This window comes from Gossypium hirsutum, chromosome A05, assembly GCF_007990345.1.
Source record: "Gossypium hirsutum isolate 1008001.06 chromosome A05, Gossypium_hirsutum_v2.1, whole genome shotgun sequence".
Lineage (NCBI taxonomy): Eukaryota > Viridiplantae > Streptophyta > Magnoliopsida > Malvales > Malvaceae > Gossypium > Gossypium hirsutum.
Genome location: NC_053428.1, coordinates 695,654 through 713,636, shown reverse-complemented (window position 1 = coordinate 713,636; position 17,983 = coordinate 695,654). Strand labels below are relative to the sequence as shown.

Sequence of the window (17,983 nt, the reverse complement as noted above, 5' to 3'; positions counted from 1 at the left end):
ACAAATTAGCGTTTTATCAATATTTAGATAAATATAAATTATTTTAAGCACCTTGATAAAATATACTACTTTTAAAATCATATTTCTCAAAATAGTAGCTCCAATTTCTTTAATTTTTAAACCAATGTCTGAATATATCAAATATATAAATTTAAATATATGCATTCATTAGTGTTGACCTAATTAAATTAGGTAATTAATGATTAGAAAAGGTGGGGGAGATTTGTTTATATCAAATTTTACATTATTAATAAATGATTGAAAGAGGAATTGCATCTTACATCATCATCTCCCTTATTTCACTCATATTATACTGAAATTTTGTATACTCAATATGTGAAATATTTTTTTAATGCTTAAATAAAAACAAATATGACTTGGATTTTCCCCACTAAAATTGTATTGGATACTCATTTTGCTCACATGGAATGCACTTCAATTTTGATTAATTTCCAGCAAATGAAATAAATAATTGCCTATTTCACCACGCAAAACCAAAGCCTACTGTCTCCAAAAAAACATGGTAGCAAATCGTATCCCAATACAGCAATACAAAAAAGGCCTTTCCACTCAACCACACTTGAAAAAGTGCAGTGACTGGGTAAACAAATCAAAAGCAAGGTGCACCATGCCTTTGACAAAATATATATCATCCAATGCTAATGGAGGATTGAAATTTGATAAGGAAGCATGCCATTACTCATGGCCCGTGGTTAGTGTTATTATTATTATTAAAAAAATTATTTTAATTGACACATGATGACAGTTCATTGAGCTTGACACTGTGGATGTGTATTTTTAATAACAAAAAATGTGATAGCCATGGATAAATGGTCCATGCGCCACATACAAAGGCAGCAATCAGCAATCATGGCCTGTTTGAAGAATCCATTATTTTATTCTATTCAAATTTGCATCTCAATCATGGATAATTGTGTTTTTATCCTTTTTACACAATGTGTAAATTAAATTATATGCGTTAAATTAAAAAATAAATTAATTATTTTTTTAAAAAAGTTATTAATTTTTTTAATTAAAAATTAATTTTTATAGGTCAATATAAAATATACGTGACATGTTATGTGTTATTATCTAATCATTTTGTCAATGGCCTAAATTTTTAACAATCATAAATTATATTTTTAATTAAAAAAATTAAATTTTTTTTAACCTAATGTATAAAAACTAATTTACTTATTTTCTAATTTTGAAGGGACAAAAACATAAACTAACAGGTTTTTTTTACCCCAATATATTTAAAAAAAATTATACACGAAAATAGGTTGTCAACCAGATTAATTACGAAAATGGTATATTTTTTTGGGTCGCGCCTACGTAACAGGCGCAACCTATTTTTTTAATATTAATTTTTTTGTTTAAAAAATATTATTTTTATTTTTAAAATATTTATATTTATATACGGGTAAAAATATGGTTAAAATACGGGTAAAAAATACCCAAAATGGGTCGAGCCTGTCAGGTAGGCTCAATTGCCACGTCAGCTTCCCCGTGCTCTCTTTTTTTCTTCTTTCCTGAATTGCCCTTGTGTTGCGTGTTTTCGTAAAATATTTTTTCTTTTTTAGTAGGATTTCAATACCTAGTATAATATGTCGATGTGCCTAAATTTCGTGTAATTTAGATGACAATCTATTTTGATATATAATTTTTTTTATTTAGGTAAAAAACTCGTATTATGGATTCTAATATTACAAAAAATTAAGATGGATACATATTATACTAGGGATGATCAGTCGCTAAAACTTCGCTAGTAGTTTCTTGAGATGGATACACATTATGTTTTAGGTATTTTTTTACCCGTATTTTGACTCATATATAAATTTATATACTTTTAATAAAAATAAAAAATATTTTATTTAAAAAAAACTCCTCTTACCTTACGAAACTTTAAATATAAATTTTTATAGTTTTACCAAAGATTTAAATATAAATTTAAATATTTTTAATAAAAATAAAACGTGCAGCACAAGGGCAAATTGGGAAAGAAGAAAAAAAGAGAGCAGGGGAGCTGACGTGGCAGTTGCGCTTATCTGACAGGCTCGACCCATTTCGGGTATTTTTTACTCGTATTTTAACCATATTTTTACCTGTATATAAATATAAATATTTTAAAAATAAAAAAATATTTTTTTAAACGAAAAAAATTTTAATATTAAAAAAATGGGTTGCGCTTGTCAAGTAGGCGTGACCCAAAAAAATACTATTTTCGTAATTAATCTGGCTGACAACCTGTTTTCGTGTATAAATTATTATTTTTTTAATAAACTGAGTTAAAAAAACCCTAAACTAACTTCTATTACCAGAGCTACCATCGTTTCTCTCTACACGAAAAGCATAATATTAATAATATAAAACTGAAAAGAATTTTTGGCAGTATAGCATAAGTGGTTACCTCAAGTAACTCCAGATCCAAAAAAAAGATGGACACTCGAAGAATTGATTAGAGCCCAATCTCAAAAACTAACATGGCGGTCCATCAATTTAAAGTTTGCCTAACAGGCCCAACTTATCCAAGGCCACCCACCCGATGCAGGCAAGTCCATTTCAATTTTTTTACTTCCTCTCTCTTGCAATCACTACTTACTATTGCATCCAATACACTTCAACAAAGCACTTCAGTTTTATGGATTAAAATGAAAAAAAATATTATGTAATTAAAATGCTAAAGTTAAAATATAAATGATTATGAAATATATCTGTATTTTCCAAAATTACATAAGATAGTAAAAACAAATCTCATTATTTATTTGTTATTTTGTAAAATGAATGGATATTTAATAATTTTTAATTGAATTTATAATAATATTAAATAGTTCATTTTCCACCTGCCAAGCACGACTACAGTTAAAATAAATCAGGTTTTGACGCTGCCAAATTGGTGTGGATTGGGGTAGGAGGAAAATGAAACGAAATTGCTTCGTATGAAAGTAATGTATTTCCTTTTCTCTTTCATGAAGAAAGCAGAAAAAAGGCGTGAACCATGTGTCTATCTTACCAATTTACAACATGGTCCATATTTTAAAATTTTTAAATTTTAACTTACCAAGGTGTCAAACACAAACTTTTTCTTCTTCTTTCTATATTCTCTCAATACAAAATGTACTTTTCTTTCTACTTTTCGCATTTCTTACTTACACTCAAAACATGAAATTAAGATGAGAAAATGCAGGAATCGTTTAAAATATTAATATATTTTTTTAAAAACATGTCAATGATTAAATTTTTTTTTATGATTTAAATATGTGATTTATAAACACTCATTAAGATTCTATGATGAACTTTTTATTTGTTGATTTAAATTTATTTGAATAATCAAAATTTTATTCCAAAGAGATGAATAAAAAGTAAAAGCAGATACAGTCAGAAATCCAACGTAATATATTCTAAAATTCTGTATTAAGGTCCAAAGCAAGAAATAGAATGAAGTAATTAGAAAGGTTGATTAAATTACTGGGTAGAGTTCATTATTCCATGGTATGTACTTTTGTTTTCTATGATTCTCTGTATGTTTTTACAAATCACAGTTAAGTGGTCTATTATTTATTATTATTCTTATTGGGTACTGATTATTTGATTCTGCCATTAGCATCTGATGCCCGATCTTCTTCTTTTTTTTGTGTCTGTGTGTCTCTAATATTAACATCCATTAGCTAACAATGGCTACCATCGAGGTAGAACACTCATAGGGCCGCATGAAAGACCAGCAATAGGGCTACATTTAGAATTTTTGGTTGGAATTTAATACCAATTTTGTTAAGATTTTATCAAAATTATCATTCCATTTTACTGCTTCAATAATGAATCTTGGTCACACCAGATAATGATTTTATTTTAGATCAGATGAATTAAGAGTTAAATTGTATTTTGTTCTTTTTACTCAAAAAATAAGTAAATTAATTTATTTACGTTAAATCAAAAAATAAATTAATCATTATGTTAAAAGTTTCATCCATTTTCAATGTTAAAAAATTGGTTTTTGTACGTGAACATGAGGTACATGTGACACACTACATATAATTGTCTAATTGCTCCATCAATCACACAAAATTTTAACATTATAAATGAATGAAGTTTTTAACATAATGTACTAATTTAGTTTTTTTATTTAATGTACAATGACTAATTTACTCATTTTTTTAATTGAATGTAAAATGTAATTTGACTTCTAATATGTATTAGAACCTTCATGAGACTTTTTACTTACTTTAAATAAACATAAACGTTTTTTTTAGTAATATTTATCAAAAATCATATTAAAAACTTTTAAGTTTCATCATTTTCTCTCATGTGACTAGAGAGAGTATTCATTTTTCCAATCGGTTAAATTTAATTAATCATAATCTACAAAAATTAATCAAATTGAGTTAAAGTTTAATAACCGACATAACCTATTTTAATTATTGGACTTGATTATTGACCCTTATGTATTATAAATAATTAAAAATATATAGTACATTAAGTTAATTTTCATTTTGAAATTTTAAAAATTAATTACAAGTCGAAACTATTATCTAACATAAACCCATAACTGTAAAACTCACACAAAACATCCAATTGACGAATTTAATCAAATTTACTCAATTTTATCGGACCTAAATTTAAAAGAAATTTGAATATTATATTTATGCATCAACCATGAACGTAAAGTCGTAAACCCTTGGTCTAAATATTAGGTACGTCAATTTTAAAAATACATTGGAATATGATAGTGCATAAATTCTCCACGGATTTCACGTTATGTGTGCCCTTTATTTTCAAGGACTCTTCAACATCCACTGGAAGAGCGTAGGTCCTCGAATTATGGACCTTTTCAACTTCACCATCATACCAAAAACAAAAAGAAAAAAAGAAGAGGAATCGAAAGATTGGATTCGTGTTTGAAAATGTGCTACAAAGAACGGCGACCATTTATTTTCATTATTATAAAAATCCAACCATTTTTACGTTGTTCGTCTCTTATATATCCCAAATATTGCCACTATATATATAATGGCCAGTGTTTATCCACTCAAAATTTCTCACTTTTTATTTTTAACATCCCCATATTCGTTCAAATTAAACGCCGCATGCAAAACAAGAAAGAAAATAAAAGGGTATATTCTTTTTTATTCATTTAATTATAAAAATTTATAAAATAGTCACTTAAACTTTTTTTTGTCACCCAATTATCTTGAATTTTTAAGTATTTCTATTTTTACGTTAGTCAACTAGTAACCAAAAAATATAAAATTAAATAAGTAGATGACTATTTTGTAACTTTTTATAACTAGATGACTTTTATAGTAATTTTACACAAAAATTAAAAGCCGGCACCGCTTTGAAAATTCATTCTCTCGTACAGTTGTCATTATTTGGATGGTTATTATATGCTTTATTTTTGGTTTTCATAATAATTGCGATGAAATTAAAAACAGAAAAAGTGTGGTGGGACTATAATTTAGAACCTTTACACCAAGAGCATTGGCAATTAATGTACTTTGAATTCGATTTGTGGGACACTTGGTGTCTACATATAATGGGAATTATGAGAAAATAATAAAAGTTGGTTTGTAATTTTCTAAAGAAAACAACTTTTAAGTGTATTTCTTGGGGTAGCATGGGATTGTGATTTGTCTCAAATACCCGCATGAGTGCATGGCCCATGGGCCATGGGGTGATTGGTCAATTCAAAACAAAGCTGTAAATCAGTTTGTATTCAGAGAATGCTGCTATAACCCAGTTGTATAATTCAAACTTTCATCAATCAAAATCTATTTTATTACTGTGCTCATGCGTTTCAACTGTGCAGAGTACATCAGCTTTATTTATTTATTATTTATAATTTTGGTCAAATTATGAATAATTGGTTTTCAAAGGCATAATCTTTACCGAGATTTTGAAGCGAATCCTAAACTTTTTGGATAATTTTGAAATGTAATTGTGATTGGGAAATGTGTTCAGCAAGCCTCTTATATCGACCTTCGGATTAGGACAAAGACAATTTAATGCTAAACAACATGTTAATTGAAAGGTGATGTCAATTGTCACCTAACTTTAGGTACTTCAATCCATCACTAGACCTTAGATATAATTATGGCAAAAGTATTTGGATTTTTTTTTACATGTGTACTTGCATTAAGAGATGATACTATTTTATTCTATTTACTTAAACAAAATAAGAAAATTGATTGTTATATATTACATCAAAGAGTAAACTAGTTATTTTAGTTAAATTTTTCATTCGTTTCAACCGTTAAAAACTAACGTGATTGATAGAATAATAAGACAATTACACATGGCATGCCAAATGTATTTCATGACAATGAACATGACCAATTTTTAAGAGTGGAAAGAGATGAATTTTTTGACAAAATAATCAATTTGCTTTTTGATTTAATGTACGGGACTAATTTGTTCATTTTTTTAGTAATAAGAGCAAAATGTAATTTGACTCCTAATACAAAGACCTTTGTGAAATTTTTACTACATTTCATTTCATATTTTAATTTTTATTTATAATAATTTTTTGAATGTGCCAAAAGAATATTTATTGGTTAGGTTGAAAATTCATGAAATAGAAGTATAATTGTAAATCTTTATCAAAATATAGTGACGAATTTGTCACATTTATCATTTTCGTTCAATTTTTTTCTTGAAATCATTCAACACCAAAATTTAATAGTAAGATTCAATGAAACTGAAATATAGAAGTCAAATTTAACGTAGAAGTAGCACATAATATTGGAAAATTCCTACTGCCTAATTCGTGTTTATTATATTAATATGATATTGAGAGACCACATTGTATGAAAAAGGTAAAAATCTGTTTATTGTGTATATCTTTCGTAATTTTTTGTGTGGTTTGAATTGAATGACAGGGAATTCATTTATTGAGGACCAAAAACAAAGGAAAACATGAGCTGCTGAAATGAAGGGGCCCTTTCCTTTCGTAAGAACGTTGATGAAATTAATCAATCATGCATGGAAGTGGAAGCCAAGCATATCAATATAAAATAGATAAAGGATATATATATATTTATGGATAAATGCATCATGGGGTTCTTATAGTCAGATTAGATTATATTTTACTTCCTTCACTTAAAAAATAGTTAAATTAATCTATATTTAGATTAAAAAGTAAATTAATCATTTTTACTATTAAAAATTGACATAGTTAACGGAATGACAAAATAGCTACAAGTGATAGTATCACGTTTACCTTATACTCACATGTATGATCACTTTTTAATAGTAAGAACATATGAAATTTCTAATAAAAAATTTTAATTTACTATTTGATTCAATGTATAAAAAGTCATTTGCTCATTTTTTAATAGAAGAGAGCAAAAGCTACAATCTAGCTTGCAGTATAGAAACCTTCATTGTACTGTTATCATAAAAATTGATTTATTTTCGCTTAAAATATGTCAAAAGACATAAAATACAACCAAAATAAGAAGCCCAAACTCAACCCAAAAGTAAAACCCTAATTACCAGTCGTGGAAGCTATGACCTTCAATTCATTAGAATAAAGGTGATTACACTCAAACTACATACATGTATCACGGACCAAGACTTTTAACTCTAGAAATAAGTAAAATCGTACCAAACTTTTAGATTCAAAAGAAATGATAAATAATAAGATTGAAAATAAAGTTCCAACAGAGCTAAATATATGAAAGTTGAGACAATTATGGCATTTTCATAAAGAAATGATAGGCAGTAATGGAATGAAGGGGTAGCAAATCAAGATGAAGCAAACAGCTGTGGAACAGAATCATTTCATTGGTACGGTTTTGTTTCCTTTGTAACAAAAGAGATGTGAACGTCAGTCAACTTCGACTATAAAAGGTGGCAATTACACTTCACCCTTTTTTTTTTTTTTTTTCCCTTTGGTTTACAACCATATCCATTCCGGATTTATTACTTGCATTACTTTATACCTCAAATATCATTTTTATAATGCAACACACACACACACACAGAGTATAGCATCTAATCAGTTCCTATATATAATAATTGTGTACATGACTCAACAATTATCACTCACAAATTTATATATCTATATTGTCACTGTTCCTATGTTTGTATGCATAACGGCTGGATTAAGATCTAATCCAATTAGTTTCTTATCTATTGTTTTTTTAATATATCCCATCATTATCATTCACATGTGTAATTTTTGTTTTTATATCTATCATCAACTCAAGTACTTTTTATACTAATATGGACTCTGCTATTTTGGGTTTTTTCTGTTTATGCTGATTAATCATACATGTAGATACATATATTAAAATTTGTATTGTATTTTACTTCATTTATTAAAATAAATAAATAAATTAATCTTTATATATTAAAAAAATAGTAAATTGATTTTTTAAAAAAATTCATCTACTTTTGCTACTAAAAATTAATATTTTTAATAAAAAAATCAATTTACTCGTAAAACATAATGTAAAGAATCTATGTTTTACCTAAAAAAAACAAAAATTCCAGGAATATAATTGTAAAGCAGGTAGGGCTTTGACAGCGGGCACTGCCCATGGGTTTACAACTCAAAATTCAGCTATTTATTTAATTAGGAAGTGAGAAAAAAGGTCAACTTATGCTCGTTAACTTTCTAGTTGCTTTTTGCTTTGTATCTTACACAAATCCCCTGCTTTTTCTCAACACAAATATTTGGTTGTTTCACCATTTGTTTTTGCCCAAATTATCCCTACAAGCAAAACACCTCTAATCCCTATCTATTAATCTTGTATCTATTAAATTAAGAGTTCAATTGTATTTTATTTTTTATTAAAAAAGAAATAAATTAATCTCCATTTGTAAGATCAAATAATGACATATCATGTTGACTTTTAATGACCAAATTTCAACTGTATATATAAATGTAATTTTTAATAAAATTATAAATTTACTCTTAGATTTAATATACATAAATTACTTAACACATTTTTAAAAATAAAAAATAAAATAAATACTTTTACTGAAATTACCAAACTCAAACGATGCGACAGGGATTTGAAAACTTGTCTTTCCCACTTTTGTATTGATGAATTGAAAAGAAAAGGGACGACACAACTACAAAACGAAATGATTTGGTATTACATTATCGCTAGGCATTAAAGCTTAGAAGAAAGATTATGAGATCCATAACATTTGGCTTAATTATTTCAATAAACATCCAAGAAACTACTTGAAAATTTCGAGTCCTCTCCCCCCAATCAATGAATGAATGGCTCAAGTTCAGTTTGGTACTTAATTTATAGGCAATGATGAGGCCGAAAGGTCCCCCATCCTAAGTGTAGCTGTTTTCCCTCTGCCCATGTGGCATGCGCTGTCCAATTGCATAAAACACCTACAAAGTTGTAACGTTTGGTAGAAAGACTGAATGGTTATTTCATTATTTGTGTACCTTTCCTTTCCTCTAAGAAGATTTTGCGATGGAAGCATGCGGGTGAGAGGATATGCAAAAGCAAAATCCCCCCACATGGCCAACCATACCCACATACATACCAATATCTTATCTTTGCTTCATATGAGTATATTAATATATATAGTGACTAATTTCATTATTAAAACTACAAAATAAGATAGGTGACCAAACATGAGTAAAATGGAGAATACCCAATCATTTTCCTAACCCATTGTTTTTTCTCCTCATCCCACCCCCAAGTTTTTTACCAACAAAATTTGAAACATCCTTTCCTGGTTAGTCCAAAGTTCATCAAAGACATTTTGCTTTTTTTACACATTTAATCTTTTTCTCAAGAAAAATTAAAAAAGAACCAAAGGAACCTTTTTTGATTTATGCTATCATTTCATCTTCTCTTCATCTTCCACTTCTTGTTTCTTGCAAGGCTCTTCAAATTCAGACCCTTCATTAGGAGGACTCTCTAAAGCCCTTTTCTCTTGTTCTTCATCTTCCATAATATCTTCTGAATTTTTCTCCCTCAGAATCCCATTTTGCAACAAGTTCCTGTTTGCTCTTGTCTTCAAGGCTTCTAGCAATTCACTGACAGCTTTTGGCTTACAACGCCGGTTCTTGATCAAAACTTCACTAATATCAGCTGGTGTCATCTCTGCTTTATCAACTACCTCAGCAAGTTGTTTTAAAACATCAGCATCCAAATTACTTTCATCGTAACCCAGATAATTCCTCATCAGTATCATCAATGCGGGATGTGAACAGTAGCTCATGAAAATATGCATATCCATCCTCCCACATCGGAGCAATGCAGAGTCAAGCTTCTCAATGTGGTTGGTTGTAAACACAAAAATCCTTTCACTCCCACAACAAGACCATAACCCATCAGTGAAATTCAATAGCCCCGAAAGGGTAATGGAATTCCCACCATCTTCACCAGGGCCTGGAACTGACACACATCTCATTTCAGGGTCATAGTAATTCCTTGTGCTTGTATTGTTGTTGTTATTCTTCTTCCTGTTAGTCAAATTAATGGAACAATCAATATCTTCAATCACAATAATCGACTTGGAACTTGTTTTCATCAACAGCTTCCTCAGCTCAGAATTGTTATGAACCTCGGTTAATTCAAGGTCATAGATATCATAACTTAAGTAATTAGCCATGGCTGCAATCATACTGGATTTCCCTGTCCCTGGAGGACCGTATAGCAAATAACCTCTTTTCCAGGCTCTACCAGTCTTCTGATAAAAAGATTGACCATTGGCGAAATCCTTAAGATCCTCCATAATCTCTCGCTTTTTTACAGGATCCATAGCCAATGTATCAAAGGTGCTTGGATGCTTAAATGGAACCGACTCCCAAGGATGTCCCCTGGAATCCAAAGACCCGCCTCGAGAATTGGTGTACAACAGCCTGTCTTGATTCTTCCGTCGGATTTCATTAGCCTTTTCCATTACGTAATCCAGGTAAGAATCAAGGATCAAGGACTTGTCTCTCTTCCTGATTCGCAGTGTGAAGCCTCGTTTCTCTTCCGGCAAGGGTCGCCAAGAGAAGGTTTGGGCTTGCCTTTGAGTCACAACGTGTTCCCAAACCACACTGACACCATTAAACGTATCGACGATGCAGTCATTGTTGGAAAGACCAAATGTAATAGCGCTTGAATTAAGAGCACGAGTGAGGCTCAATCGACTACCGTTGGTGGAAACAGAGGAACTCAGGTAAAGTTGAACGGCGTTGTAAAGCTCGTTGGTGTTGACGCCGTCGATCTCGGTGATGTCAAAATAGCAGTAAGAAGAGAACAAATTGAAGACGCGGTTAAATACTTTGAGACAAGCAAAACGGAGTTCGGGTGGGAAAATGACTTGGAGAAGGCTTTGACAAAAAGCCAAAACCCCTAGTAACGAAGCAAGAGAAGTCCAATACTCTTTCATGGTGGAAAAAAAGAAAAGAAAAGAGAGATTATGAAGAGAAAAAGGAAGGGTATTGCTTAATTTATAGAGTAAGAAAACTAAAAGCGGTGGATGCTTATAGGAAGTGCGATGAAACTGGAAACTTATAGAGATGGGAAAGAGGAATAAGAAACAAAAGGGGAAACAAAAGAGCTCAAAAAAGGGGTGTGTTTGAAATGGCTGGTAGAGGCCGGGAGGGGGATATATAATAAGTGTAAGCGAAAACAGCAAGGTGGTGAGGAAAAAACAAAAAGGGGTTTTGGAGGTATGAGTTAAAATGGGACCCTCTCTGTCTATCTCTCTCTCTCTCTCTCTCTATCGGGGGGTTTTGGCTTTTTGAGTGACCTACAAGTTACACAGGAGGTTTTGTTTTGTTTTGTTTTGTTGGGTTACCTACTTATTTTTTCTCATTATATTATGATGAAAGAATTTGAACCAAGTTGGGTTTTGCTTTAGCTGCTGCTACAACTACCATCAAGTACTGCCTTACTAGGGGATCGTGAAATAAGTTCTGTGGGTTGGGAAAATGAATAAGGTTAAATATGATTCACTGCCTACAAGCAGATAACAAGAAATACCCACTTGAGTGGAATTTATATACTCTCTCTTAAACCCTTTACGTTACTTTTTTTTTCTTTAAATAAAATAATAGGTGTTTGAGATATGTGCATGTGATTTGCCAGGACGTTTCTAAATCCAATAATCAGCACATCACTGATCAGATAAACAGTAAACCACTCAAAAAGTAATCTATTTTTTTTTATTTCTATTTTTTGTCCTTTTATCTTTATTTAAATTATTATTATTTACTACAAATATCTATTATCGTAACTGATTTTCCTTTTACAAATATAACCGAAAAAAAAAATGGCCTAAAAATAACTCCTTGACAAAACCCATGATAATAACATAATCAATAATGAGATCCACTTACCTTAAGGTTGGCATGTCAAGCATATTATATATAATATATTATGATTACACTCATGATATAAATAAAATATAAGGTAATAATATTTTTTAAAATTTATATGTAAATATCAAATTATACTTTGAAGGTAATATTATTGGTTTAAATCTTGTTATAAATAAATTTGTTTTTTAGTCGCTAGTAATTCCCAAACATCATTCATTAGATTCCTTGACAAGCTCTCAAAAAGAAAAAAGTTGGGAAACAATATTTCCGAAACCATTATTTATTAAATTAAGATACTTTTCAATTTTAAATAGATTAAACTATTTTATTTACAGTATGCCCAAATTTGGTATCACTTGTTTGGTTTTCATATTTCATGGGATGAACAAGTTAATGAGATCCTGTGTAGTAGGGACATTGTTATATTGATTCTTTAGTTTATAATAATCAAATCAAATAACAACTTTTAAAAAGTTAATATTTATTGATGTAGTAAAGTTAATATTTTTCAAAGCTTTGAAAAAATATTTTTTTTTATTTTTTTAATTATAAATATTAAATTAAATTAAATCATTTAATAATAAAAATGTAATTTAATCTGATCTAATCTTAAAAGAATCTGCTAAATACATTTGCCTTTCATAAAAAATAGGAAACAAAAGCATATTAAAATTTTTTATAAATACAATTTTTTTTTATTTTGTTAGAGCTAGGTCATTCATATCATAATAAAAATATAGATAACTGTAATATTTTAGAAATATTTGTTTGTTATTTTAATATGATTTTAAGATTTTTAGTTTATTTTATAATTTATTTTTGTTATGTTTCAAATTTTTATTTCATTGATATTTAAGTTAATTATATATGTTGCGGAAAGGATCGATTCGAGAACTCCGATATGACTACAAGTAAATTGACCGGAACGAAAAATAAAGTGAACACAAGGATTTACGTGGTTCGGCTTTAATGCCTACGTCCACGGGCAGAGGCGAAAAGAAATTTCACTATAACAAGATGAAGATTACAAGTGTTTTACACTCAAGACACAACCCGAGAACCTCACAACTCTCAACCCCTATAGAAAACCCGAAAGCTAAAATCCTAGCTTTCAAAGAACAAGCTTTGCTCTCTCTTGGTTTTGGGATGATCAATATGGCTAATGAACCTCTCTATTTATAAGAGAGTTCAAGGACATAATTGTCCAAAACTTTGGCAAAGATTTGTGGTTGAAAATGGACACCAACAACCATCCACTAATCCACTACCACCAACAACCCACTACCAACAACAACAATCCACTACCAATTTTAAGCCATTTCTTAACAAATCTCCACCTTGGCTTGAAATTTACCAAGCTGAACATCATAGTGAATTCCTCGAACTGGATCACCTCTTCCAAACGCCTCTCTGGCGCTAATCAATCCCGAATACCTATCAAGTCCAAGCAATGCTTGAACTTATATGCAGGGATCACCTTAGTTAACATATCTGCAGGATTCTTCTCGGTAGCAACCTTGCTGATAACAATGTCACCTTGCGTAACATGTTCCCGAACAAAATGATATCTGACATCAATGTGTTTGGTCCGTTCATGAAACATCTGATTTTTAGTCAGATGTATGGCACTCTGGCTATCGCAAAATACAACAGTGAAATCCTGTTGTAAACCCAAACTGCTTACTAGACCTTTCATCCACAATGCTTCTTTCACTGCTTCTGCTAACGCCATATATTCCGCCTCAGTCGTAGATAAGGCTACGGTAGACTGTAACACAGCTTTCCAACTAATGGCTCCTCCAGAATAAGTGAAAACATAACCCGTCAGAGATCTTCTTTTGTCCAGATCTCCAGCATAATCAGAGTCCACATAGCCCGTGACACTGCTAGTGCAGTCACTCTGATCATATACCAAGCATAAATCTGCAGAACCTCTCAAGTACCTGAGAATCCATTTCACGGCCTGCCAGTGTTCCTTGCCAGGACAACTCATGTATCTGCTGACCACACTAACTGCATGTGAAATGTCTGGACGAGTGCAAACCATTGCATACATCACGCTTCCAACTGCACTCGAGTATGGAATGTGAGACATTTGCTGCTTTTCTTCATCAGATTGTGGTGACAACTCTGCAGAGAGTTTGAAATGTGGTGCCAACGGAGTACTCACAGTTTTCGCTTTATCCATGCCGAAGCGTTGAAGAACCTTTTCAATGTAGTTCTTCTGCGACACACGAAACTTGCCCGCCTTGCGATCTCTGTGAATATCCATGCCCAAAATTTTCTTGGCAGCACCCAGATCCTTCATCTCGAACTCACCACTCAACTGCGACTTTAACTTGTTGATTTCCGACATGTTTTTGGAAGCAATTAACATGTCATCAACATACAGCAACAAATAAATGTGCGAACCATCTGAGAGCTTCCGATGATAGACACAAGCATCATAGTCACATCTTGTGTAACCATGCTGAATCATGAAGCTATCAAATCGCTTGTACCACTGCCTTGGGGATTGTTTCAATCCATATAAAGACTTCTTTAATAGACAGACATGGTCTTCTTTACCAGGAACTGTAAAACCCTCTGGTTGACGCATGTAGATTGTTTCCTCGAGCTCACCATGCAAGAACGCCGTTTTTACGTCAAGCTGCTCAAGTTCTAGATCAGACTTGGCCACCATGGCAAGTAATACACGAATGGAAGAATGCTTTACGACTGGGGAGAAAACTTCATTGTAGTCAATCCCCTCTTTCTGAGTGAAGCCTTTAGCAACCAATCGTGCCTTGAATCTAGTTGCTTCAACCCCTAGGATGCCTTCCTTTTTCTTGAAGACCCATTTGCAACCAACTATCTTCTGGTTACTTGGCGGCTTAACCAACTCCCAAGTATGGTTCTTGTGAAGAGATTCTATCTCCTCACTCATAGCAATTGCCCACTGTGCCGACTCATCACACGTGACAGCCTCATTATAACTGGAAGGTTCTATACCAATGGACTCCGCCACACTGAGCGCGAAAGACACCAGATTAGCGTAACGCGGATTTGGTTTGATTTGTCTCTTCGTTCTTCCAGTGGCAATGCTATATGGTTTTTCTTGAGGTGACTCATCTTCATCGGAATCTTGCACCTCAACTTGATCATCCTGGACTGAAGTACCTTCCGTAGGAATTGGAGCGTCCACCTGACACTCCACCTGCTTCTCAACACCGTGATCTCCCATTCTATCTGACTCCTCCTTTTCCCGGGAATTTGTGGTGGATCGAAGCATGGATGACTCATCAAAAGTCACATCTCTGCTGATGATGAACTTGGACGAAACCGGATCAGGACACCACAACCTGTATCCTTTCACCCCTTGGCCGTATCCAAGAAATATGCATTTCTTCGCCCTCGGTTTGAGTTTTCCCTCATTTACATGAGCATACGCAGGGCAGCCAAACACTCTTAAACCAGTGTAATCAGCAGGAGAACCAGACCATACTTCCTCAGGAGTCTTCAGCTCAATAGCTGTTGACGGAGATCTGTTAACTAAATAACAAGCAGTATTAACAGCTTCAGCCCAAAATTCTTCACCGAGCCCAGCATTTGATCGCATGCAACGAGCTCGCTCCAAGAGAGTTCTATTCATGCGTTCTGCAACTCCATTTTGTTGTGGTGTTCGACGAACAGTGCGGTGTCTCACTATTCCTTCATTTTTGCAGAACTCATTGAATTCACCTGAGCAAAACTCCAAGCCATTATCCGTCCGGAATCGCTTGATCTTCTTTCCTGTTTGATTTTCGATCAAAGCTTTAAATTGCTTGAAGTTGATGAGAACCTCATACTTGCTCTTCAGAAAATACACCCAAACCTTTCTCGAGTAATCATCGATAAAGGTAAGCAGATATCTGTAACCACCTTTAGAAATTGTCGGAGAAGGCCCCCAAAGGTCAGAATGGAAGTAATCCACTGTGCCTTTTGTCTTGTGAATCCCAGTGCTGAACTTTACCCGAGTCTGCTTACCGAAGACGCAGTGCTCACAGAAATTCAACTTTCCTGTACACTGCCCAGACAATAATCCTCGTTTGCTTAGCACCGATAAGCCTCTCTCGCTCATATGCCCGAGCCGCATATGCCATAACTTCGTGGTGTCAGAATCTAGATCATCTGATGATGACACTCCCGCAACACCTGTAACCGAGGAACCATCGAGGAAGTAAAGGCCCCGCTCCAAATTACCACGTATCACAGTCAAAGCACCCGAGAATACCTTGAGAACTCCACCTTCAGCAGAGTACCGAAAGCCTTTCTTGTCCAACGTACTCAAAGAGATCAAATTTTTCTTCATTTCTGGAATGTGCCGAACATCAGTTAGAGTTCTAACAATACCGTCAAACATCTTTATACGAACTGTGCCAATCCCCATGACTTGACATGCGTGGTCATTTCCCATTAGTACTGAACCAGAATGCTTCTCGTATGTTGAGAATGCATCTTTCGAAGTACTTATATGAAATGTAGCTCCCGTATCAAGAATCCATCTCCCACCAGCGTAAGAGTCGGATACTGCAAGAACGATCTCGGCATCACTTGAAGAATCTGCATCAGCTACATTCGCACGATCATTTTGTTGCTCCTGTGATTCTGATTTCTCCTTCCTTTTCGGACAATCTACCTTCATGTGCCCGTACTTCTTACAGTAGTAGCACTGTATTCTCTTCTTGGACTGCGATCTAGGATGGCTTTTACTTGAACTTCCACCCTTTGCCTTGGATCTTCCTCGAGCAACCAAGCCTTCGCCTTCATTGTTTTCGACCACCTTACCAGTGATTTTCTTCCTCAACTCACTGGAACTTAAGGCATTTTTCACCTCCTCTAGAGTCAGGTCATCACGACCGTACATCATTGTATCAACAAAATTCTCATACGAGGGAGGCAAAGAACACAAAACAATTATTGCTTGGTCCTCATCATCGATTTTGTTATCGATATTATTCAAATCCATGATAATGGAATTGAATTTATCCAGGTGCTGGGAAACAGGTGTACCTTCCTCCATCTTCAGGGCATAGAGTCTTTGCTTGAGGTAGAGCCGGTTCGTCAATGACTTCGTCATGTACTTGCTCTCTAACCGGAGCCACAAACCGGACGCGGTTTTCTCATCCGCTACTTCTCGTAGCACTTCATCTCCTAGACATAGCAGAATAGCACTATGTGCTCTTTCTAGCATGTCATCCTTTTGCTCTTCCGAAAGCGTGCTTGGTAATTTATCTTTACCAGACAATGCTTTTAGCAATCCTTGTTGAACCAGCACTGCCCGCATCTTGATGCGCCATAAACTGAAACTATTTTTCCCGGTAAATTTCTCGACATCATACTTAGTCGATGAAACACTTGTAGCCATAATTTGGAACCTTTGAATGAATGATAATATTTTCTTCCTGATGTGAAAGATCAGACAAAGCTGCAGTCACAGGGCAATTCAGAAAATATTATCACTCCTTCAACTACGCTCTGATACCAATTTGTTGCGGAAAGGATCGATTCGAGAACTCCGATATGACTACAAGTAAATTGACCGGAACGAAAAATAAAGTGAACACAAGGATTTACGTGGTTCGGCTTTAATGCCTACGTCCACGGGCAGAGGCGAAAAGAAATTTCACTATAACAAGATGAAGATTACAAGTGTTTTACACTCAAGACACA

General features: G+C 33.0%; 1 protein-coding gene across 1 annotated transcript; it reads right to left on the bottom strand.

Annotated features, from left to right (window-relative positions):
* Positions 1 to 9,540: 9,540 nt before the first annotated feature.
* On the bottom strand, positions 9,541 to 11,966 carry LOC107942739 (AAA-ATPase At5g57480). Its single transcript, XM_016876459.2, has one exon. It carries the CDS (start codon positions 11,356 to 11,358, stop codon positions 9,814 to 9,816), a length of 1,545 nt encoding a protein of 514 aa, XP_016731948.1. The 5' UTR covers positions 11,359 to 11,966; the 3' UTR covers positions 9,541 to 9,813.
* Between the last annotated feature and the right edge of the window lie 6,017 nt (positions 11,967 to 17,983).